Source organism: Vipera berus (genome assembly GCF_964194415.1).
Source record: "Vipera berus genome assembly, chromosome: 3".
Classification (NCBI taxonomy): Eukaryota; Metazoa; Chordata; class Lepidosauria; order Squamata; family Viperidae; genus Vipera; species Vipera berus.
The window spans coordinates 44,245,451-44,271,325 of NC_138204.1; the positions used below are offsets into that span (position 1 = coordinate 44,245,451).

At 39.7% G+C, this 25,875-nt stretch overlaps 1 protein-coding gene across 2 annotated transcripts in view; it reads left to right on the forward strand.

The window, feature by feature from the left end:
* The first annotated feature begins 2,211 nt into the window (after positions 1-2,211).
* RAB7B (RAB7B, member RAS oncogene family) overlaps positions 2,212-25,875 on the forward strand; it is a 28,460-nt gene continuing 4,796 nt past the window's right edge. Inside the window, exons 1-6 of one of the 2 annotated variants that reach the window (XM_081322452.1) lie at positions 2,212-2,435; positions 6,031-6,084; positions 18,222-18,285; positions 22,247-22,373; positions 23,632-23,847; positions 25,643-25,768. In XM_081322452.1, the coding sequence (XP_081178578.1) occupies positions 18,233-18,285; positions 22,247-22,373; positions 23,632-23,847; positions 25,643-25,768 (522 nt within the window). In that variant the 5' untranslated portion in view covers positions 2,212-2,435; positions 6,031-6,084; positions 18,222-18,232. The remainder of the gene's footprint in view (positions 2,436-6,030; positions 6,085-18,221; positions 18,286-22,246; positions 22,374-23,631; positions 23,848-25,642; positions 25,769-25,875) is intronic. The other variant, XM_081322453.1, reaches the window with a different exon arrangement.

A 25,875-nucleotide genomic window follows, 5' to 3' on the forward strand; every position in this document is an offset into this window, starting at 1 on the left:
GTGGGACAGATCTGAGGGTCTTTGGCAGAAGATATATTTTCTATATATTTTAGTATGTGGGCATTTATTTAATCTATTTTTAACTTTTGTAGTTTGTATTTTTATTCTTGCCCTGTTCACCGCCCTGAGTCCTTCGGGAGAAGGGCGGTATAGAAATATTATTAAATAAATAAATAAATAAATAAGGAGGGTCTCTGGGCCAGGGCCAAGGCAGTGGGGGCCGTTCCCTCACTGTTTCCAGGATGGCTTCGTGGGCCACATGAAACCACTTCACGGGCCGGATTTGGCCCCCGGGCCTTGTGTTTGACATGTCTGCTTTAGGGGTTGTAACACTTCTTTCTCCAGATACCTTGATTAGCCTCCTTCACCAGGAATAGATGTAGCACTGCTTTCCTGGAGACAGATTTTTGACAAAGAAAGCTGTGGAAGCAAAGAAAGGATATCAGTGAGGTTGCACTTTTATCATTCTAATGTGATCATGCATAAAGTCATCCCCTTCCTTCCTTATTAAACAGTAACCCAAAAGCCTGACAGCACCTCTATTATCTTTTCTTCAAATACAGTATTCAGTTTATGATCCCAGCAGCAATGCAATGCTAAATGCACAGCCAAGTGGCTAGATTCACACAACACAACTAATTTTGTTTTAATCAATTAAGCAAATATGAGACCATATAATGTGCAAGTAAATAAGATCAGGCATATACAGCATAATACTTGATGTGTTAGGGCTGATTGCAGTCCTGCTCAGTGTTATCTCAACAAACTGGTGCACACATTTAATCACATCAGTTGGCAAGTGTATCACACTAAGCTTTAAAATATCTCTTTAGCACAGCAAGAAAAAAATTGCTATCTTCATTTTTAAAAATTAGAAATACAAACAATCCTGCAAATAAACACTATTAAACTACCAAAACAGGAAAAGAAAATGTGTGGCCTTCCAGATAGTGCTGAATTATAACTCTGTGTTTATATATAATAGGTTTAACAAGTATTTATTTAATAAATCACAATTAGCTGGTTTTTGCAACGTTAAAACTATTAAGCACAGTTTTACAAATCACAATGGCCGAGTTCATACAACAAAAATCTTAGTCTCCTGCAATACTGCTGTGCTGGCTGGAAATGTAGGGAAGTCAGTTCAGCTGAAACACACCAGGTTTGGGAAAGATGATTATTCTAATAATTTGTCTAAAACAATATTTTTATTGCTGTTTATGAAATTAGGGAAGTCAAAACTGCAACTAATAGGTAAAACTGTATGCTAGGTAAGGATTTCCTCATTACATTTTGGTAGCTCCAAACGAAACTAAAGAACAGTGGAGTAAAATTCTGCCTTCAATCTGCTCTATGGAATACATATACCGTATTTTCCGTTGTATAAGATGAATTTTTAACCCATGAAAATCATCTCAAAATTTGGGGGGTCGTCTTATACGCCCAGTCGTCTTATACGCCGGAAAATACGGTAATTCTCTTCCTCTCTTGCCCCTTCAGTTAAAACAGCCAAACACCTGGGACTTTAGAAACTCAACCAAACTGATCAACCATCAAGGTTTGTAGATGACTGGGCATCTGAACTAGAGTCCTTCTTTCATTGCAGCACATGACCTCTCTATGCTTGGGTTTGTATGACACAAGCAGAAAGCAGGAACTATATTGCATTCAAAGTATTCATTAAATTAACTCTGGAAAGCCAGCCACGAGTAAGCAAGTCCTACAAGCACATTAGAGCTCCTAAAAATAGAAAAACAGAAGGCTAAGGGTAAGGTTGCCTTCTGGAGGGGGTCGACTCCCAGCATTTGTTTGGAAATTAAATCGGGCACCTCCAGCAGCAAATGGTGAGCAAAGGCACGGGGACTTCTTCAAGAATTTGGACCAGACTGCCAACTCTTTTCCGCTCGTCTCCGCGGGTTTAAGGAAAACCTCAAATGCAGCTGGCGAAAGCGTGACCGTCTGCGGCTGAAAGTCCCAAAGCGCCCAGCAGCAAAGTCGCAGAGATCGGGCTTGGCTTTGGGTTCCGTGCCTGCGAGTTGTAGCCAAAACTCCACTTCCTCTTCGCTCTGCCAGCTACGTAAAAAACAAAAATAATAATCTGCAGGCTCAGCTCTCTCCCTTCAGTCTCGCTTGCGCAACGTCATGGGGGGGCGGTCTTTTGAGTCACCCTCCCACGCTACTCTTGAGGCTGGGAGCGGAGCGGGGGGGGGGGGAAGAGAAGAGATCCCAACAAAGACAGCGCGTGTTTGGAGGAGGCTGCTGGGAGTTGGGATCCTGCCCCAAACTTTCGACTGATCTTCGTTCCTTGTTGAGATTCGGGGTTTCCCCGATCGTTTTCGGGAGCGGAGGACTCAAGAGGCTCTGTTCCGAACTTTCTCGGAGAGTCAGCACAACCTGGCAACAAAACTTCAAATCCGGCAGAAGCAACAACGCCAGTAAGAAATTTGGGGCTGGCTCTCTCCTCGAGCCAGGTGTAGCCTGCGAGGGTGGGTTAGGTGTGATGGAAAACGTCGCTGCACAGGAGGTGGCAGCCGAGGCAGATCGGCGTTGAGCTTTAGCATCCAAACCAGACCTGGACATCTGGCGAATCGCGAGGTGTCCCGACCTGGCAAGAGTCGTAGCAAAAAATAATAATAATAATAATTAGTTTTTCAATTCTTCGAGCGCTACTGCCGAGGCGTGTATTTAGTAGCCTTTCCCATCTGGGGAGGCCTTTCAGCTACAATATCTTGGGCCCAATTGGCGTGTTATTCCGGAACATTTGAAGGACGGCGAAGCTGGGGAAGGCTGGAATAGGGTTGTGTCCAAGAAATGTAAAGATGAGGGTGGAAAAGAGTAGTTTGTTTTTATTCCTTCAGCTTCTTCACCGGATTTGGGCAGAAAAATAACAAGATGCAGTGTTAGGCCGTGAGAAAAAAAAAGGAGTTTCTGAATCCATAGGCATAATATAAACATTCATTTTGAAACCAAGCATCTAAAAGAAAGGGAAATCTGTTACGATTCACTCAGTTATGACTTGAATTAGGCGTGGTTGGGGTGTTCCTCTTTGGAGCCAAGTCTTAACATGGACAGCTAGGGAGAAATACACTAGAAAAAAAAAGAAATTTGAATGATCTCATCTGATTCCTTGCATAAAGAGTAGGCTGGCTTCTTTGTATTTTACCAGTGGCTCAGTAGGCTTAGAATAGATACGGTATTCCACTTAGTAAATAGAGACAAACAGTGGGAAGAAGTTTAATTTGTTTATAAGAAATTTGTTATAACACAATTTTGTGTTATGCAATTTTATTTGTTTATAACACAATTCTGAACAGCTTTTAGAAAAGGAAAGTCCTGTTTGAGTTTTTAAAAAAAATCCTTACATTTTATTGAACCTGCTTCCAGATAAGCAGATTCACTTGATTTCAGGGACTTTCTGAGCACGTAGACATGCATACACTTGTACTATAAGCAGGTTAAACTTTTGAAGTGGCTTACTCCCAGATACAGTCATCATGATATGGCTGCAGCTTCAGTTTGGGATGGATGTGAAAAATTTGGAAGCAGGATTGGCAAAACCAAAACTGGTCACCATGCCAGCCTGACTCCTTATGAAACTGAAGAATAAATATTCTGCCCTGGATAGCAGGTAAGAAACTAGACATGAGTTGCATAGGATACCAAACCTGTTTAGAGAAATGCAAGCAATACAGCAAGGTTGAACATGAATAAAAATATAGGGGATGAAAAATTTGTATTGTAAAGCAGGGTGTGTTTCAGCTGTAACAAAAGAATTGCCCAAGTATAACTTGAGGTTTCCTGCTGCAGTGTGTGGGGGGGTTTCATTTGACTTGTATTTTATTTTTCAGTGTGGCCTTCTTGAGCCAGTGCACAACCTGAAATATAGTTTATGCACTTGCCAGCCATATCAACATTTTTCTGAATTTTAAATGCACACAATTTGCACAAATTAGGGGAAAATGAACAAAAAATTAAAATGCAATAGGGAAACCTATATATACATTGGTATAAAATGTATATATTTGAGCTCAACTAGAAGGAGTTTGGGCAATTCTTCATAGACATGATTATTTGGATCACACTGCACTTAGTGTCTCTTTGGGCACTATTGCTGTGCTGCACCATTTAATAATAACCGTCTGAAGTAGTTTTGTTTTTACCTCCTGAAGAAGTACATGTAAGATGGCCATTGTATAAGGATACATTTGCCCCACTTGAAAGTCTTCATGTGGCATAGCAAGTATTCATTAACCAGAAGGCCGGGAGACTAAAAAATATGAAGAACTGCTGCAGACTTGGGTTTGGCTAGTCTAAAGAAAAGAAGAAATAGGAGAGACATAATAGCAGTGTTCCAGTACTTGAGGGGCTGCCACAGAGAAGAGGGGGTTGCGTTATTTACCAAAGCATCAGAGGGAAAGACGAGAAACAGTGGTTGGAAATTGATCAAAGAGAGAAGCCACCTGGAATTAAGGAGAAACTTCCTGACAGTGAGGATAATTAACCAGTGAAACAGCCTGCCTCCAGAAATCGTGGACGCTCCATCACTGGAGATTTTTAAGAAGCCACTTGTCTAAGATGGTTTAGGTTCTCCTGCTTGAGCAGGGGGCTGGACTAGAGTAGAGTATGAAGGGACTACAAGGTCCCTTCATACTCTACTCTACTTTACTCTAGTCTAGTCTACCCTATCCTACCCTATCCTACCCTATCCTATCCTACCCTATCCTATCCTATCCTATCCTATCCTATCCTATCCTATCCTATCCTATCCTATCCTATCCTATCCTATCCTATCCTATTCTAAATCACAAAGTATAAAAGTTATTTGTATCTCTTTTGTGCCATGGGTAATCAACTGTTGTATATGGTATCATTTGAGTATACAATAAAGATTCTAATCTTGCTAAGCTATGTCTTTGATCCATGTCTGTGAATTTTTTTGTCAAGTAAGTCAGGGAAAAACCATGAAGTATTAGATTTATGATTTAATCACTGAGTCTAATCCAGGGAAGCCAGTTATTAGGAGCTCTTAGGTAGCTTAGAAATTGTTTATCTTGCTCCTTTGCACAGATCATCACGGGGGTGGGGGGAGTTGGGAGTAAAACCCTACTAGCATTCATGGATCTCATGGCAAGATCTTGTTGCAGCATTCAGGGAATTTGTTTTTATGGAGGTTTCGAGCTATTTCTCTGGGTGCTATCAGACCACCTTGGAAAATTCCCTTGGGGATCCTACGAGGCCTCTCATATTATTTAATATAACAATATTATATGTCATCAACATGGCAATACTTAGCTATATTCCTTTCATGTGCTTTCATGGTTTGATGTTTCCAGAATCTCAATGTGTCCAGGCTGTAAAGGACTGGGAAAATAGTTAGCCAAAGCTGAATTCTAACAGGATCAATAATAATTAAACATTCTGATGAGGTTGCATTTCCTTTTATGGGGCATACAATATTCACAGTCTGGTGCCCCCAAAATGACACTGAGCAATCACTTAACATTAGTGGCAAAGATACACATGTAACATCAGTGCTGGATAACTACAAATCTGTGACAAGATTGAGCTGAAAAAATCAAGACGTGTCCTTTCACGAAAGAGATGGACTAAATTTGGTGGTTCATAAAATGGTAACCTGAGGGTTGTACAGTAATACCTGATATGTGAGGTAACCCTTGAAAATGCCTAAAATTGGAACTGGCTCAAGAAATTAGAAGCAGAGTCCTCCTATTTCTGGCCAGATTGCTGTGTTTCTGTTAGTTAACTAACAAAACACAAAACAAAAACACTGTTCATATAGTTAAAATATGAAAACATTACCCATGTTTTATTTCTTCCTTCTTCTTTTTTACTTCATTTTTTACCACTTTGGGTGTCGAGGAAGATACAAATTCTGGTTCTTGCATTTCTAATGGCCTCCACCATTATTATTTGATATTGTAGCATGTCTTTGATATTGTCTCTCCAAATTCTTTTGACTCTGCCTCATGTTCTTTGGCATTCTCCTCTTTTTGTTTATGACACATATAGAATCCCAAGAATCCCAAGTCATTCACTCCAGGGAAGCAAACCGTGTAGTTTAAGGTTGGTTCTATTCCTGTGTTTCTTTATTGGTTATTATTATTTGAAATAATTTACTAGATGGTATTTGAGATTCATTCATAATATTTGGCTTTGATCAATACAATACTGTATTTATTATTTAGTTTTATATGTTAGGTCTATGCTAAGCTTTATAAGTTATTCAGTTTGAAGAAAATGAAGTCAAATTACTGTATTGGACCAGATCGATAAACTTATGTTTTTACTTACCAAAATAGTTTTTGCATAAATTCTCTTCAGCTGCTTCTCTACTACTTTAGACAGATGTTGTATATATATAAGACAGGCACAGAAGAAATTTGCCTTGATGCAAAGCAAGCCAGGGAGAATTAAATCCATCTTGATGTTTATAAAGTAGATTATCTTTCTTCTACACTTCACTGTACATCCTGGGATGGATTAGATCATTTTATACATGTATATTAGGTGTAGTTTGTTCTGCAAATTGCCTTGAGATGATTTATGACATTAAGGATGGATTGAAATTGCTGCTGTTGATCAAGTGTCACTATCAGATCAGGATCTGTGTATGGTTCCCATATAACAAGTGTGGTCTTCTTTGTGGTTCCATCTCTGATAATTAGATTCTTAAAGCTAGAGGTAGCACAGAGTTGAGTAGCCCCATCTCTAGGTCCCCCCAGATTTTGGAGATCGTTTATTATTTGCTCATTTCTTTGATATTTCTGCACAAGGCCCTTTAATAACAACACACTGCTTTTTTAGCTTGGTTAAAAAAATTAATGAGGCTGAGTTTGAAATATGACTACACTTAAAAGAACTGCATAGACCATGATGAATGTACTGTATCCACTGTCTTCTAAGAGCTCTGTAGAGCTCTATGCTAGTCCTTAATACTGAAGGTGGAGTGGCTAGTGGGGAAAAAAACCAATGCTCTTATGGTTGGATGGTCAGCTGCCAGCGAGAGCTGCTTTGAGTTTTCTCTTTATTATTGTTGTTATTGGTATCATTATTTAAGTAGTATTAAACTATTTTCATATAAAATAGTGTGGCGGTGTTGATGAACAATTTGAAACTTCATGAAGGGACTGATGAACTGAAGCGTTTGGAGATTGTTGCTTAAAGTATACACTGTGGAAATCTTGCAAATCTCCAAGCAGGTTAATGAAATACCTAGCTGGTCATTGCTTCAGTTTTAAGCCTGACTTATACAGTCATATTCAAGGAGATAATAAAATGAATAAACATAAACACATGCAACCAATTTAATTATATCTGCTGCATAACTAATTCATTTTCTCATTGTGCTGCATATTTAAAAGCCCTGACTCTTTAATTTTATTTTGCTTACACCATTTGAACCATTGGGAATATTAATCTAAGCTAAATATGTTTTCCATTGTTTGCAGTGCTATTTTTTTCTGGACCTGTTTTTTTGGTCTAAAATAAAGCTTCAGGAGCTATGAATGGTATCCTAAAGAAGGAAAGAATGTTGATTCATTTCAGTTGTGTCTAGTTGTTTGTTGCAGCTTAAATTATAGTAGATTATGTGGGAGGAGGGAAAGGAAAATCTTGTGCTTATCACAAGCATAATAACTTGAGAAGCGTAATAACTTTGCTTTAAAAAGAGATGGTAATTTTATGAACCAGGCCCTTCAACAAAGCTGATTGATGCTTTTTGGATTTAAACAGGTAGTGCTATGAAAATCTAAAAGATAAGTTAGTGCTGTATCTTACAAGAACATTGTAGAAACTCCCACCCGCCTAATAAATGACCAGGATATCATTACCAGATGTACTGTATAAGAAAGATGATAGTTGAAATCTGAGTAGCACTGCCAATTACTTACTAGCTGGACTTTCACCTTTGCTGGGCAGCGATGGGAATGGAAAATGTTTATGTAATTAAATAGTAGCAAAACTGTTTTCCTGCATACTCATCATTCACGAGTCTACTTCTTTCAAAATCATACATGAATGAGTCATATGTTTGTTTGGAAGGCAAGTTTCACCATGAGATCTGGAAGTATGGTGCTTTTGGTCTTCTGGGCCTCTGGGATCATTCATTTTACAGTACATGGTGTTTGTTCTAGCATAAAATGATGGATAAGAAAGCTTTATTTAAAATCAGAGTGATACTCACTGTGTATCCTCTGCAGAAATGTTATCCATTAGTGCATTCCTATTTAGTCCCACAGAGTTCTTCTGTGGAAATCTGGCTGTGAGTTTTGGAAGAACCTGGTCCATGGTTATCTCTCTCTGGGTTAAGAGGATGGGGCTCCATCTCTGGTTACAGCTGGTGATGATCTGTGATCAAGCTTTATATATATATATATATATTTGTTAATTTACTTTGTTCCTTGGTACAGTAGATCTATGAGCTGTACAGGTAGCCCTTGACCTACAGCCACAGTTGAGCCCAAAATTTCTATTGCAAAGCAAGGCAATTGTTAAGTGAGTCTCTCTCATGCATTTTACGATCTTTTTGACCACAGATGTTAAGCGAATCACTTCAGTTAAGTGAATCAGGTGGTTGTTAAGCAAATCTGGCTTCCCCCATTGATTCTGCTCATCAGAAGCTCCCTAGGAAAGTTGTAAATGACAACCCCAGGACGCTGCAGCCATCTTAAATATATGGTGGTTGCCAAGCACCTGTATTTTGATCATGTGACTGGGGATACTGCAATGGTTGTAAGTGTGAGAACCAGTTATAAATCACTTTTTTCAGTGCCGTTCTAACTTCAAATGGTCACTAAACAAATGGTTCTAGATGGAGGACTACCTATATAGCAGGAAGGTAGGTAGAGAGAGAGAGACAGATAGATAGAGGCATACAAATAACACAAGGTAAGAATGCTATTCTTACCTGTCAGTACTCTTAGAGCTGATGACATATTCCATAGGATACAAGATTACTGCTATCCGATGTCTCCCCTCTAAATTCCTATATAAACACGAACTGATGGCACAGCAGCATATTCAGCACTTCTCTAGCTCTGATAAGCCACCACACAGAAAGGAAGTATGGAGAGTTTTTCATTTTTAAAAAGCAAACCAAAAGGCACATTTTACATTGGAGATACCATATTTTCCGGTGTATAAGATGACTGGGCGTATAAGACGACCCCCCAACTTTTGAGACGATTTTCAAGATATTTCGTCTTATACGCCGGAAAATCAGCGAGCCCGGGAAGGCACGCCCTCCCCTCTCACTTTGGAGGAAGCAGGGCAGGCTGGCATCTGGCAGGAACCGGCAGGGCAGTCCTGCGCACACGCACGCTCCCGGGCTGTTATGGAGCACTCCTTAGCAGCCAGGGAGTGCGCGCGTGTGCAGGACTGCCCTGCCGGCTCCCGCCCGACGCTCTTTCCTCTTCAGGCAGCATCCCCGAGGACTCCTTAGGACCCGTGGAGCGATGCTGCCTCAACATCATAGTAAGCCAATCTGATTCCACACAGTTCATTATTTTCTGAATTATTATTTGATCGGGTGGGCTAAAATCCCTCTTCCAATATTGGGCCCACACCACTCTTGCAGCAGTGGTTATATGTAACAGCAGGTACCATGCAGTTCTATTTATATTTTGTGGTCTTATCCCCAATAAAAAATACCTCAGGACACAATTGTATATGGTATCCCAACATCTCAATTAGCCATTTCTGAATTTTCTTCCAGAATTTCATAGCCTCTCGACAGGTCCACCATTGGTGGAAATATGTGCCTTCTTTGACCCCACATTTCCAACAAGTTGGGGATGTTCCCGGAAACATTTTGGCGAGCCTGGCTGGCGGTAAATGCCAACGATATACCATGTTATATATATTTTCTTTATATGCTATTGACCGTGTTAACTTAATATTCTTAGTCCAAATTTCGCTCCACCTCTCAGTATCTATTGAGCAACCTAGATCTCTCACCCAGGCATGAATCGAGGTCTTTGCGCCTTCCTCAGCTATTTCCATAGCCATAAAAAATTTATAACACTTGGATAAGATCTTTTCATTCGCTCCCAACAAAATCCTATCCAGGGTATGGAGCTCTCAGCAAATTCCAGACCTCTGCCTATCCTTCGTGTATTTACTACTGATTTGTAGATAAGTCCACCAATCTAAATTTAGCCCCTGTTCCTGAAGTGATAACTTTGTTTTTAAATTCCCATTTGAATCTAATATCTCTTTATAAGTCAACTTTTTCTCAAAATTATATAGAGCCGGATAAATCACAGCTTCCAGTGGTGAAATCCAAAGTGGCACTTTATTATAATATATTTTCCTAATTCTGGTCCAGGTCTCAATCAAGACTCCACGTAAATAATGCTTAGTGAAATATTCTGGGAGTCTACCTCGTTCCCACCATAGGTGGGCGTGCCACCCCTGCTGGAGATCATGGCCTTCAATTACCAACAATCGTTTATGTGCCAATATTACCCATTCACGAATCCATACCAGGATCGCCAAATTATAGTAGTATTGCCAGTTTGGAACCCCGAATCCACCTTGTTCCTTCAGTTTCTGCATCATTTTTAATCTAATTCGGGGTTTCTTGCCCTGCCAAATGAATCTACTGGTACTCCTATCTAAATTCCTAAAAAAATTTTTTATCTAGTCTAGCCAGGGCCATCTGAAAAAGGAATACCAATCTAGGCAAGACCTGGGTTTTAATCAAAGCTATCTGACCCATTAGCGATAGTTGTAGCTTACGCCATTTCTGTAAATCTTTCTCCATTTGTCTGACCAATTTTAAATGATTATCCTCCTTTATTGAGGAACATCTATCAGATAGCCATATACCCAAATATTTAATTTTATGAACTATCTGGAAGCCCAAAGTATTTTGAAGTTCTAATCTCTGTGTTCCCGTCATGTTTTTAACTATAATATTCATTTTTTCTTTATTTATTCGTAGTCCAGCTACTTCACCAAATTTCTGTATCCTATCAATAAGTCGGCAGCCAGAAGTTAGTGGCTCTTCCAAGACAAAGGCCAGATCGTCTGCAAACACCTGGACTTTGTATTCTTGTTCTCTAACCTTCAGCCCTCTTATTCCCAAATCCTGTCTAATTGACCTAATATAAACAACAATGGAGAAAGTGGGCAGCCTTGTCTCGTGCCTTTTGCTGTCGTCACTTCATCTGACTCTTCTCCATTGACCAAAATCTTGGCCTTCTGTTGACTGTAAATGGCCTGAATTATATTCAAGAAATAATTGCCAAACTCCATATATTTCAATTGTGATATGAGGTAATTCCAATTAACTCTGTCAAAGGCTTTCTGGGCATCTAAAAAGATGCTTTTTAGGATGGGCCTCATAATATTCCCAAACATCTATTATAATTTGCACATTGTCTTTTAATTGTCTAGCAGGTAAAAAACCACTTTGATCAATATGAATAAATTCATTGATATATCGCTTAAATCTAGCCACCATTACCGCTGTGAAGATTTTGTAGTCAGAGTTAAGAAGTGAAATGGGCCTATAGTTATGTATAAGAGTGTGGTCTGCCCCTTCTTTCGGTATCAAAAAAATATAGGCTTCTAACCATGACTTAGGAACTTTAGACTCCTTCAACACCATATTGAAGATGTCCTTCATATATTTTATAAGTAGATCTGTAAAAATTTTATAGATCTCTGCTGGTAGACCATCCGTACCAGGGGTTTTCCCTGTCCTGTCCCTTGATCGCAATCTCTATCTCTCCTTCCGTAACATCCTTATTTAACAAATCCCTAGCTGATTTTGGAAATTTGGGGAGGTTCGAACAGCCTAAGTATTCCTTAATTTTCTCCTCAGATATCTGCTTATTTGCATAGAGTTGTGAGAAAAATTCCTGAGCAATTTCTTTTTTTCGTTCATTATCCACCTGTATAACTCCTCTTATCTTGCAATTGATCTATCCGTCTACTTTCCCTTTCCTTCTTTAATTTATAGGTAAGCCACCAGCCTGCCCTATTGGCATGCTCAAAGTGATGTTGTCTGGCCATTCTCAGTTTATGAGCTAATTCCTCTTGGTCTAATAAAAGAAGTTGATGTTTACTAGCATCTACCGCTTCCTTGGCTTTAGCATCTAACGGATTAGTCTGCAGATTCCTCTCAGCGGTCCGCAACCTTGTTACCCACAATTCCCTCTCCTTGAATTTCTGTCTTTGCTTTCCACCTGTATATTTGATCGCTAACCCTCTCATATAAGCTTTAGCCCTATCCCACAGGGTCTGTATCGAGGTTTCACCATTATCGTTAACCATAAAAAAGGTTTCCATTTCTTTCTTTACCATCTGTTGGAATTCTATCTTTGTCAAGATACTTGTTCTCAACATCCACCTCTTATTACTTCTAATTATATCACCTTTCCATCTAACCAACAGTGGGTTATGGTCTGCCCAAATGCTAGGCTCTATCTCAATCTCTACCATATGTGCTTTAAATCCGTAGTGACCCACACCATATCAAGCCTCGACCATGATCCATGCCTGGGAGAAAAGAAGGTGTATTGATTTGTCTGAGGGTGGAACGCTCGCCAAATATCTGTAAGACCCAGCTCGTCCCTCATATCCGCACACACTTTCTGAAGAGTTCTCCTGTTTTCTCTCTTTTGACTGTTCCCCAGTTTGTAGTCCAAGTCCCTCTCAACTACTGCATTAAAATCGCCTAATATAGATACATGGTCATATTGTAGATCAATTGAGCTTTTGATACACCATTTTATAGAAATCAGATTGCCCATTATTTGGGGCATATATTCCCACCAAAAGGACCTGTAATCGGCCTATGCGTACCTCCAACATTAAAATTCTTCCCTCATCATCCTTATAGATTAGTTTTGGTTCCAAGTGATTTCTAACACAAAAGATCACGCCTCTCTGCTTCTCATCTGCCAGCGCCACAAATAGCTCACCGAGTTCTGGACATTGCAGAACAGATTCATGTTGTTTTTTAATGTGAACTTCCTGAAGACATATAACATCCATATGCAATTTCAATAAATTCGTAAAAACCTGCTTCACCTGTGCATTCAGACCGTTTATATTTAACGAAAGCATATTTCTTCCCCCATCCTTACTTATCTACGTTCTTTGCTCTAGTAGTCTGTCTAGTTACCCGTTGGTTCCTCTCCTCGTCTCCCTTTCCTTCTCCTCCTCCTACTGCTCCCTTCTTCTCCAACTCTCTATTTTGACCCTTACTATCTACCTCATCTAACTCTTCTCTTCCTCCATCCTTCTCCCAGATTATAAATTCACTCTCAAGGAATTCATCAGCCTCCTGGGGGGTTTCGAGATGTTTTCTTTTCCCCTGCCATGTCACCAAAAGCCCATCTGGGAGAACCCATTTGTATCTTATCCCATATTTGCGTAATTTTTTGTCAGGGCTTGGTAGTTCCGTCTTCGATCACGCACTTTCTTCAGAACCTGTCTCAAAATAGTAACCTGCCTGTCCGCATATTTTATCACCTGATTTCTCGATCTCTGATATACCTCCTCTCGTAGCGATCTCTTACTAAATTTTACGTGAACTTCCCTAGGGAGGTCCTGTCTCCTAGTATATGATGTAAACACCCGGAAGCACTCATCAATGCCATTGTGCACCATCTGCTTATCCTTCTGCAGCAACCCTGCCACCATCTCCACCATCTTTATTTCTAAATCTTCTTCCGGCTCTTCTCTAACATTTTGGAATCTCAGAATGCGAGCAGATTTCTCCATCTCTAGCAGAACTATATCATCTTCAAGCTGCTTATTAACTAGTAACTGTTGCAGCTCACACTTCTCCATCACTGCTTCAACCTTCTCAACCTTCGTAACTACTTGTTGTATCTGACCCTCATGTCTTTCCATTGTCACACAGACATCATTCAATCTTGTGGAGATTTGTTTCAATTTGTGCGCAAATTGTGGACTTCCGGTGTGATGTCAGAGGCAAGCAGAGCGGTAGAGAAAGTTATCCTGAACTGCCGAGCTTTGTTTTCTCTTTACCGTGCGGTTAAACGAGCCGTTGCCGATCGTGGAGTGATCGGCAAAGAAGGACAGAGGTCCAGGCTTGCCGGGAGTAGTGCGAACTTCCGGTGAAGTGAAGGACGGTCCTGATCTCCGGTAAGAGAAGAGGGCCCTGCTGAGAGGACATCGGGCCCACCGCCATGACAGAGCGCTTTTGGGGGAATGGAGCGGAAGCGGCGTTGGTATGGTATTAATTGAACTGTGAAAGAGGAACAGATCGCCCCCTTAAAATTGAGCTCGAAGGGATTCGGGAGGTGTAAGACTTGATTGCGGCTGGAAGCGGCAGAATAGTTTGACAATCAGCTGACAAGCGGCAGGAAGCTACCCCCTTCTGGCTTGGATGTGGATTGTATGGTGACTAAGCTATAGCTATAAATTAGCCACAGGGAACTGCAGGAGAGCGGCAAGGAACGTCTGCAAGAAGGGAGACTTGTAACATAGTTATATATATTTCTGTTCCTTTTTTCTGGTTCTTTATCTGTCAGCCCATTAGAATATTAATTAACTATTAGGGTGCTGCAGAGACTAGTTGATACTTCCGGGTGGTTTTTTTCCTCTTCATAATTATATGCTCGTTTGGAGGAGGCTCTTCTTCTGCGTAACAGAAATGTCCAGCTCCTCATCAAAAATTGGGAAGAAGCTTTTGACATCTACGTCATCTGCTCCAATTACGACCCCACCTACCCTGCATAGATCCTTAGAGACTGTGGCAGCAGCTGAGAAGACACCTACGCTTCAAGGAATTCAGAATTTGTTATACTCCATACAGGAAGCTATGACAAAAAACCAGGAATCCACAGCAAAAGATTTGGCGGAACTGAAACAAGAGATGGGAGATATGCGTGGGGATATGAAGCACACATGTTCTTATGTTGGCATTTTAGTTTGTTTTTTTCAAATTTGATATTGAATAGAAGGGAGCAGGATCACTACATTTGAGCAATTCGAGAAATTGTAGCTTGAGATTTATCAGTAATAATAAAAATATGCTACATATGTATCAAGGATGGTTCCCCAAATGAATCCACATAGGTTTGGTTGAGGTGTGACCACAAACCATGGTCTGCCATGATGAGAATGAGAATGAACAATCGTAGCTTTGAGCTCATTTTTTTTTCTGTTCCCCTTCCTTTGTAATAAGATCAAAATCTTTTAGTGAACAGTAAGCTATAGATTGACGCTGTGCCTGAATGCCCTAAGAATGCAATCTTAAAATCCTATTGTATGAATAAAGGTAAAAAGGTAAAGGTTCCCCCGCACATGCGTGCTAGTAGTTTCCGACTCCGTTTCAAAGCCGAAGAGCCAGCACTTGTCCGAGGACATCTCTGTGGTCATGTGGCCGGCATGACTAGATGCCAAAGGCATACGGAATGCTGTTACCTTCCCACCGGAGTGGTCCCTATTTTTCTACTTGCATTTTTACATGCTTTTGAACTGCTAGGTTGGCAGAAGCTGGGACGAGTAACAGGCGCTCACTCTGTTACGCGGCACTCGGGTTTCGACCCGCCAAACTGCCGACCTTCTGATCAACAAGCTCAGTGTCCTAACCCACTGAGCCACCGCGTCCCTAACATAATTGTATGAGAGAGAGAGATAATTTGATATATCATTATATTTGGTCACAATCAGCCAGGTATTTAGGCATTGATCTACCTATCAAATTATTCTCTAATAATGTGACTAAAGATAGATTTTTAAATTATTATTGTAATAATAATATTCCTGATTAGTCACAGTTGGAGCAACCATGGGAATTTAAAAACTATAACTCCAGGTGTTTGCACATCCTATATTTTGATGCATTAGAGATTGCAACTATCATATACATAAAATAAGCTATATTCTCCAATTTATTTTATTAGATAAAAACACTTAAGGACTCCCAGGGATTTCTAAAGAAGGCTGTCCTTTATTAGGGCTACATAATATTGAACCTTGGATGAGGGCAAATCAATGACAGTCAAGCCCAAGAAGACAAAGATATTTTTTTTCATTTACACAAGAAGTAATATATCCATGGAGAAAGCCTTTGTTAAATGACAATGTATGGTGCTATCTCCCACATGTAGCAGCATCACTGGTAGGTTTGTTTAGAGCCCTTTGAGTGACAATCACCTCGTTGTCAGCTCTGTATAAAAGGTGTCCCAAGTTCTTTCTCCTTTCATTGCTGCAGAAACTACAGCATAAATGTGGGAATTATTGCAGGAAAGGCAGATGGAATCAAAGTTATACAAGCGTCTTTTTATTTGTGTTTTATTTAATACTTGGTTTTTTTAGTGCATCTTAAATCTTATGATAAAAATGAACCCAAACAACATAAGCCACTATAAGCAGAGCAGCACAATCACAAATTCTCTGGTTCAAGCCATAATTAGCTGCTGATATTATTACGCACACAGCAAACTAAAATCATTATTAATATTATTATTTGCTGTTTGCATATTATGGAGAGAATGTAGATTACCTGGGAAGCAGTTCACCAAGGTGGACAGCATAATAGAGTTGGAAGAGACTTTGGAGGTCTTCTAGTCCAGTGGTGGCAAACATATGGCACGGGTGCCAGAGGCAGCACTCAGAGCTCTCTCTGTGGGCACCCGTTCCATGCCCTGGAGGTGGCAACTGTCCCTCTTCAACCACGTGGCTGAATGCATCCTGGCACGGCTGGTTTCCCTCCCCCCCATCCCGTCCCTCCTGGCCTCGCATGCTCTCCTTTTCCCAGGCACAACCCACTGCATCACTTCCTCAGCTGTTGGCTGACCATCCATCTCAGAGGCGGCTTCTTTGAACTGCTGGTGACGGGCTGCGGAGCCCCAGAGTGCGTCTGTTGAGGGGCCGGCAGGCTGTGACTACTGACGGACACCGTTGGCCCCATGCGCTTGCTGGCCTCTGTGTGCAGGGGCCGATGGTGTCAGGCAGTAGCTGCCCTTGCCTTGCCCCATGGCAATAGCACCCCCATCCTGCCTCACCTCATCCCACAGGATGAATCTCATACCTACCGCCCCACCTGCTAGAGACCTCCTGGAGCTCCCCCAACCCTGCCCACCCCCACAGTTGTCCCTCCCCATGAGCAACATTGAGGTGACCACACCCACCTTGGCCACACCCACCCAATCTTCCATGACCACCACAGCCACACCCACCCAGTGGGCCATGCCCACCTGGCACCCAGCAATAAATTAGTGGGTTTTGGGTTGCAGTTTGGGCACTCGGTCTCTAAAAGTTTTGCCACCACTGTTCTAGTCCAACCCCCTGCTCACAGCAGGAGACTTTATTCCATTCCAGGAGCTGGTTTGTGAGGGGATCCTGTTCCAGATCACGGGCTTAGTCTCCTGCTTGTTTGTTCCTCCTCATTCAATAACTGCATCACCAGCTACAAGCTGTTTTATTTATTAGCAAAAAATAACCCAAGACATTCAATTTAACATCATCTTCACTGTAATTATAAAAAAAGTTTTTGCATGATATATAAATGGGGAAACACGCTATACAGGCATTGGTAAATGCCCTATATATAATAGCTTGAGATAAGGAGCAAATTGATGGCTATTTAACAATAGTGGGGAACTAACCTTAGCCAGGAAGAAGAAAACAATCAGTTGAATGAGGTTAGAAAGAACATTTTGCATGTTTTCTTTTTAAATCGACAGGTCATCCATCCTGACCCCACTTCTTGTTTGAAGCATGGAAATAGCAATTGTCTAATTATATTATAATGAGGACATTATCTAGGATTAGATAACGTCCTCATTATCTTTCTGGGGGTACTTCAAAGCAGAGAAGTCCTTGACATGAAATCTCAGTTGCTCTCCACGCATAAGTATAAACAAGAAATTCCTTCCTTACCTCTTTTTCTTTTTTATCACTTTCTAGATGGCAGGATTTAAGCCCCACAATGCCCCTGACACTGCTTAAAAATGTGAGCTCGCCTGCTAAATCTGTCCACCTATTCTTTGTGACAAACAGACATTAATCCTTGAGAGAAGGTTTATTAAGGAGTCTTATCCAAAACCAAACATGCTTTTTCTGCAGTAAAACAAAATAAAACAGTAAGATACTTGGGATTTAATGCTTACTGCTGCTATGCTATGCTATATATGTGTTTCTGAATGACTTTCTGTTATTTTGATGATTTGAGATACAAAATAATTGTTTCTTTTCTCCTTTTCACATTGTAGGTCCCACATTCATGGGTCCAAGTAAAAAAGTGGATTTGAAAATCATTATCATTGGAGCCTTGGGGTAAGCATATTTTTAAAATCTTTTCTAAGATGCATTTCTCTGTCATCGTGAACTCCCATTTTATTCTTGTAATAAGTTTGTGAGACAGGTTAAGGAGACATAAAACGATGAAATGGCAACTGGCTGAAAGTCACAGGGCTGCATGGAGAATGATTTGAACTGGGATGTCCTCTTCTGACTTTGGCTTTCTAGTGACTATCCCAGAAGTGTTTGTTTATTTATGTAATTATGTAATCATCTTATAACAGTGAATGTGGTGACATACAAAATCAGCAGTTACAAACAATAATCCATGATAACCAACTGGAGTATATATGCCAGCCATAAAACCATGCCAACAGCATAACTCACCTAACCTTCTACCCCAAATGTCAGCCAAGACAGCCAAGTCTTCAGAGTCTTACAACAAATAAGATAGTCTGGATCTTCACAGGGATGTTGTTCCACAGAGAAAGCAGGACTCCAATAAGATGACATTATTGAATAGAGGGGACCTGGAGCATGTGCCTTGGTTGGGAGTGATGTAGAGACTACTAGGTGGAGTAGTATAGAGAGTAAGGAAGATGACTTTGACAAAGATATGCAAAATCCATTGCTAGGGCAACAAGGGATTAAATATATTTTAAGTCCACAGAAGGCAGATAGTATTCTTTTATGACAATATGCTTCTGCAGCTCAGATGCTGTCTTATTCCTATTGCAAATAGGAGAAGGACGTACAACATAATCAGAGTGTATCTATCCACTAGATAGACCAGACCCAGTAATCAACTCCACAGGAAACTTAAAACTACTTTTACTGGTTGTAATAGAATCTTGCAAGTTTAAAATAAGTTGAAAATAATGGTGTATTTTTTTTCTGACATTGGAAAGAGGAAAGAATTTTTTCCATTAAAAATCAAAGTAGGTTCACATAATTATGTAGAGTTTAGAGTGGGAGAAGAGGAACTTTTGTAGTTTTAAATTTCAGGCATTTGTGAGCAGAATAGAAAAATATGGAATTCCAGCTTGAATTTGCTGCATAATGTTCACTAGCAAATCCTTATTCATTACTTCTTTTATAGTCCTGGCTATTTTTTTTCCCCACTCAGATGGAATTTTTTTCTCTAAGTGAAGCAGAAGGGATACATTTTAAAGAATAGGCAGGTGGAGTTTAAGGACTCCTTAGACTAATTTGCTGGATAATCCTCATTCGTAAGTTCTCTGTTCCTCATTATTGATGAATCATAAATATATATTTTGGGAAAATGTGTATTTTTTTAAAAAAATGTTATTTATTTTTCACATTTCTGAACTGCCCGTCTCCCTCAAAGAGGGACTGGGAGGTGTACAATGAAATATTAAAATATAATTAATTTTAATTAAATGGTGCATATACTCTTAGAAAATGGAGTTTCATGTCCATAAATACTTAAAATACTATTTCAGTTCTTGGAATTCCTCTTTCTAAGATGATGTGGAAAAACTGCTGCAATAATGTTTTAAAGGATTGGTGATAGATATGTGAAATGCAACTGACAGTACATCATAAAATGTTCAATTTCTTTTTTTTTTAACCCACCATAAAGTAAGTCAAGGAAAATTATGGATGTGACAGATGACTTTTGTGATTCAATAAAGGTGTTCCTTAAGCAACCCTCACTATCCAGATATATTAGTTTAGAAAAAAGTCCTTTGACATATGACCATTGTAGTTAACCTATTTTTAAAAAGATCAAAGTACTTAGATGAATGTGCCATGGATTTATGACCAGTCACTCCAGAAAAAAATGGAATTTCTACTTTCTGACTTTAATAGGACTAGAGCTATCTACTTTGTGCTACTAGTATGACCAGATTGAGTTAGCAATTTGTTAGTGATACGCTACAGATCAGATAAATAACAAGCAGGCAAAGAGAATATTTCTTTCCTTTTTAAGTTGTCTCTAGTTGAATGTTTATGGAGATTCTCAGTCATCCAGGTCATAGTTATCCCAAAGATGCTTTTTTCACAAGGTAACTGGACTACTTATTTTTCTTGGAAGACATTTCACTTCTCATCAGCTGAAGAAGCTTTTTGGATGCGAAACGAAACATCTTCCAAGAAAAACAAGAAAGTCCAGTTGCCTCGTGAAAAAGCATCTTTGGAATTGTCTCTAGTTTCTACTGTACAGTAGTTGCTATTTGCTTCCAAATAAACAATCCATGGGATTATTTTTGTCAATTACATTTGTATATTGTATATTGATCAATATTTGCAAACATATGCTATGCAAGATTAACTTGGAAGTTATTATCTATAACTAATTTGATGAAATAACTTCTTTGAAATAAATATTTGAATCACCCAGTTCATTGTTGAAACTGGATGGCTACAATTTTGAAATGGATTTTGAGATATTCTCACAACCACCACCCCATAAACTGTTATGGGTATTTTTTATGTTTTCTAAACTGCTGTGAGTGTTCATTAATGTAGTGGTATATATGTAAGCAAAAAATAATAATATTTGTTAGTAAGTACTGTATATTATTTCTTTCTGAAGAAATTTATATGGTTACTAAGAGTCCACAAAAACCTGTCAGATCATCATCACATTATAGTCTTAGTATGTTGCTTTCTTCCTATTCCCCCCGACACACAACAACAACCTTGTTGTGAGGGGTGAGAGATTGGCCCACAGTCACTGAACAAGCCTCTGGGAGAGATGGACTAGAACAGGGGTGTCAAACTCAATTTCATTGAGGGCCGCATCAGCATTGCGGTTGCCCTCAGGGGGCTAGGTGGGTTTGGCCAGGGTGGGCACCTACTGGGTGGGCGTGGCCAACTCTACATCATTCGCATCAAGGGTGCCTATGGGGGCCTGGGCAGGAGTGGGACAGATCTGAGGGTCTTTGGCAGAAGGAAGGTCTCTGGGCCAGGGCCAAGGCAGTGGGGGCCGTTCCCTCACTGTTTCCAGGATGGCTTCGTGGGCCACATGAAACCTCTTCACGGGCCAGATCTGGCCCCTGGGCCTTGTGTTTGACATGTCTGGACTAGAACCTGGCTCTCCAGCACTTTCACCATTATGCCTCACCAATTCCCATTGTATGAATTGTGACATAATATTTTGAGCATCCATATTTTTCTTCTGAAGCTGGGAGAGTTACAAGGAAAGAAAAAGAGTTTGCTGTCCCTGTATTCATTTAAGTTTACATTTCTTTTATAATGTTTGTATATTGATTAGAGAATTTCCACTGTCCACTTGCAGATAAAGCAATTAGAATATGCCAGGGTAAATATATTAAACAGGTGTTGTATAAGAAAATTCATACAGCCCAACAAGTAGAAATCAGAAGACAAAGCAAAGAATAGAAATGGTGTTCTGGAAATTAAAAAAGTGACTACTTACAAAAATTACACCAAAGAGAGCCTGCTAAGTTTAAGAACAGATCGCAGTCCAAATATATGATTAAATGGCAACTCTAGGTGTTTTGTTGGCTAATACTGGGTCAGATAGATTATACTGAACACTTTCACTTACTCAACTAATACTTGCTATGCAGATATTAAAACCTGGATCATCATCAAAGAAACAAACCTGAATGATAGCACCATCAGTACATGGAGTGAAATGTCCAGACCATTCTCTTTTAGACACCAAGAAAGACACATCTTCTATAAATTACATAAGAACCTAGTGGGGAGATGAGCTCATATTTGTTGCTTGCAAACAAATATAAAAGCAATGGATACAGTGTCTGAGACAAGGCCATGCTGATCCCCTAAATTGCACAAAGAGTATAATTAAATAATTCTAACATTTCTACAGACTTATTTTAGTACAGGCAATAACTGATTAGGATTAGAATTCATCTTTGATTAGGATTCTCTGATTTCATCAGTTCAAGTGAAACAGAACATTAATGGACAATCTTTTAAAACATTCCAATCCAAACTTGTTGAAATGAAATTTGTATATGTGCTTCTTCTTTCACCACAGTGTAGGAAAAACTTCTCTCCTACATCAGTATATTCACAAGAGATTTTATGAAGACTATCGCACCACCCTGGGAGCTAGTATTTTGTCCAAAGTTATGGAAGTAGATCACACACCACTGAAATTGCAGGTGACAGATGTTTTAATGTCTCAGATCTCTTATTCCATGCTTAGCCAAATATTTATAGCTCAGTCAAATGTACTGCAAAGAAAAGACAGATATTGTGAAATACTTTCATATTTGTTGGCAGCAAATTTCCAAGGGAGATCAGAGCTTGACATTGTAAGAAGAAAATAATGTTAGTCTATGGTGGCAAAAAAATCAAGAGGAGTCTGGTAGCTGGCATTATTGAAGTGAGCTGCAGCTTACAAAGTTATGTGCTTTTTAATAAAATTTGTTAGGAAAGGATCTATCAGACTCCTTCAGAGCTTAAGAATATCACTTTGTAATTGCATCTCTTACTAAAATGCTGACTTTGTTAATATTTTTTTTGTTTTTCACATAGTCACCTTTAAAGTGTTGGGTGTTCCAATGGTATTTTGGTTTTCCTTTGAGAAGATGAATCACCTACCTATATGTCAGTGACCTATAGGGAGGCGAGGTGGGAGTTCAGCAGCAAGCATAGTTAATCAGTTTGTGTAACAGCCTCTGCAAATTTGTCCCAAATTAGTCTTCTGCTAGCCAATTGCCTCAGTGAGCACCATTTTCTTGCTATTTCTTAACTGATAACACATCAATGTCAATATTCATATTTCATATAAACATAACCTTAATTATTGTCACCTGTGGAACTGAACCTGCTGCTCATTCATTCATACTCTGTTTTCCTTTCCTGAAGTATGCGGCATGACTCCTTGTTCAGATGTTTCCCTCAATATAAAGCAAGGGAGGCTTTCCTTGTGTTATTCAGTGTGCCTCGGAGATAGCTGCCTGTCTGACTGTATTTTTTGCTTAATATTAGGAAGGAAGGAGATATTACAAACCAAAGCATCCACTTCCGGTACCCTTGATGTTATATGAATGCTTTTGAGGCCCACAGTAGCCCCACTAGAATGGTAAAGAGCATTCCAAGCGTCCCATCCCAATATTCTGATATGTAGGGATTTTGAAAATATCGCTCCCCGTTATAAGATCCATTTTGTGAACAGGTTAATATATTCTCATAGTCATGTAGTGAGTGCGCTTATCACATACTTCAGACTTCCAAATGTGCGTCCCACATCCAAGAGTTACCTATCTCTGCTGTAATGGTTGCGGGACTGATGTTAATGCAGAAAGACTTTGTCAATTGTAGATAGAGAGATAAAATATAATTACGACTGAACTGTAGAATAGTAATGTTTTTGACATTGCAAATACTAACACTTGTATGTTCCTCCTCCTTTAGATTTGGGACACTGGAGGCCAGGAACGATTCCGGTCCATTGTGTCCACCTTCTACAAAGGTTCAGATGGTTGCATGCTGGCTTTTGATGTCACAGATATGGATTCTTTTGAGTCCTTGGATGTTTGGAGGAATGATTTTCTTCAGAAAGTCAACTCTACAGGGCAAGGCTTCCCAATGGTTGTGCTGGGGAATAAAATTGATCTGAAAGATCGACAAGTAAGAGATGGAAGTAGAAATAAGAAGGGAAGTTGAATATAGAGCTGTCCAATCAGGGTCTGAGAACAAATTTTCAGTTTGTTCTCAGATAATAAACTTAAAGAAAAACTAACATTTTAGTAACACAAAGAATTATTTGCATCTTTACCATGCTACTTATTATAGGACTTTCCCATCTCCAGATATTGAATATTGGAACTAAGCTGTGTTTGTGCAGAAGGTCTGCATTCCTCTGGATTCCTTTTGTTAGCTATCAAAATGGATAGGATCTCGTCTAGCCTCTGAATAATGCAAGAAATCTTGCTGCTGAGCTTCTACAGCAGATGGTTGTCCAGCCCTTGCATAAGTCCTTCAGTGAAAAATATCTTCTGCATTATACGAAAGTATAACTGTTTTTAAGAAATTGTTCCTTGTATTTGAATGAAAATTACCCTCTACTAGAATTAGACCTGTATTAAAACAAAACTGTGTAGCATGTATTCCCTGTCAATTAGCTTGTCTTCTCCAAGGATCTCTGATGCTTCAAGAATATATTCATTTAACCACTATATAAAACTTTCCTAGTACAACTCAAGATAAGATTATTATTGTTTATGTATTATATTATAATTTATTGCACACAACAATGTATAATTTTTTTGGCCATTTAACTATTGCTTTAGCTCAGACATGTCAAACACAAGGCCCGGGGGCCGGATCCGGCCCGCGAAGTGGTTTCATGTGGCCCGCGAAGCGATCCTGGAAACAGTGAGGGAACGGCCCCCACTGCCTTGGCCCTGGCCCAGAGACCCTCCTTCTGCCAGAGACCCTCAGATCTGTCCCATTCCTGCCCAGGCCCCCATAGGCACCCTTGATGCGAACGATAGAGCTGGCCACGCCCACCCAGTAGGCCATATGCACTCTAGCCACGCCCACCCAGTAGGCCACGCCTACCCAGACCACAGCCACCCAGCCCCCTGAGGGCAACCGCAATGCTGATGTGGCCCTCAATGAAATTGAGTTTGACACCCCTGCTTTAGCTGGTGTTGCCTTCATATGTATCGATTTCTTTCAAAGAACCTAGGATGTCGTAATGTATCGGCATAGATACATCAGCATACACAGTTGAGGTAGTCCTCAAATTATGACCACAATTGAGCCCAACATTTCCATTGCTAAGCAAGTGAAGTTTGCCCCATTTTACAAACTTTCTTGCCACAGTTGTTAAGTGAATCATTGCATTTGTTAAGTTAGTAATCCGGTTGAAAAGTAAATCTGGCTTCCCCATTGAATTTGCTTGTCAGAAGGTGGCTAAAGGTGATCACATGACCCTGGGACACTGGAACAGTCTTAAGTATGAACCAGTTGCCAAGTGTCTGAATTTTGATCATGTGACCACAGGGATTCTGCAATGGTTGTGTAAAAAAAAGGCATAAGTCACTTTTTTCAGTGCCATTGTAGCTTTGAATAGTCATTAAATGAACTGTTGGGAGTTGAGAACTACTTGTATATATGCGGATCCAAGCAGTGTGACTTTTGCATTTGACAGATGGAAATTCTGTCAATGTGCAGATTTTCTATGTGCCATCCAAGATTCATGATATGATACGATACGATATGATACATGATATGATGTATTATTATGTTATACTACATTATATATTTGATATTATTTATTATTAATATTCCATTATTTGGGGAGGACAACTATAAACAGCACTTTCATTGCATTCATTTCAATCATTCTTGAAAGAAACAACTTTCCATGTAATATTAGCAGCTAATCATTTTGTTTTTATTATTATTATTATTTTAGGTGTCCAAAGAGGTGGCTTCATCCTGGTGCAAGGAGAAGGATATAGCATATTTTGAAGTTAGTGCCAAAAATGATATTAATGTGGTGCAGGCTTTTGAGACCCTGACAAGGCAAGCCCTATCCAGAGTAAGTAGCAAATTGCTTATAAGAAATAGAAAATCTGTTCTCTTTTGTACAGCAGAGACATGCCTGCAATTCAGAATAACAGTTCATCAGTGGTAGACTAAAATCCT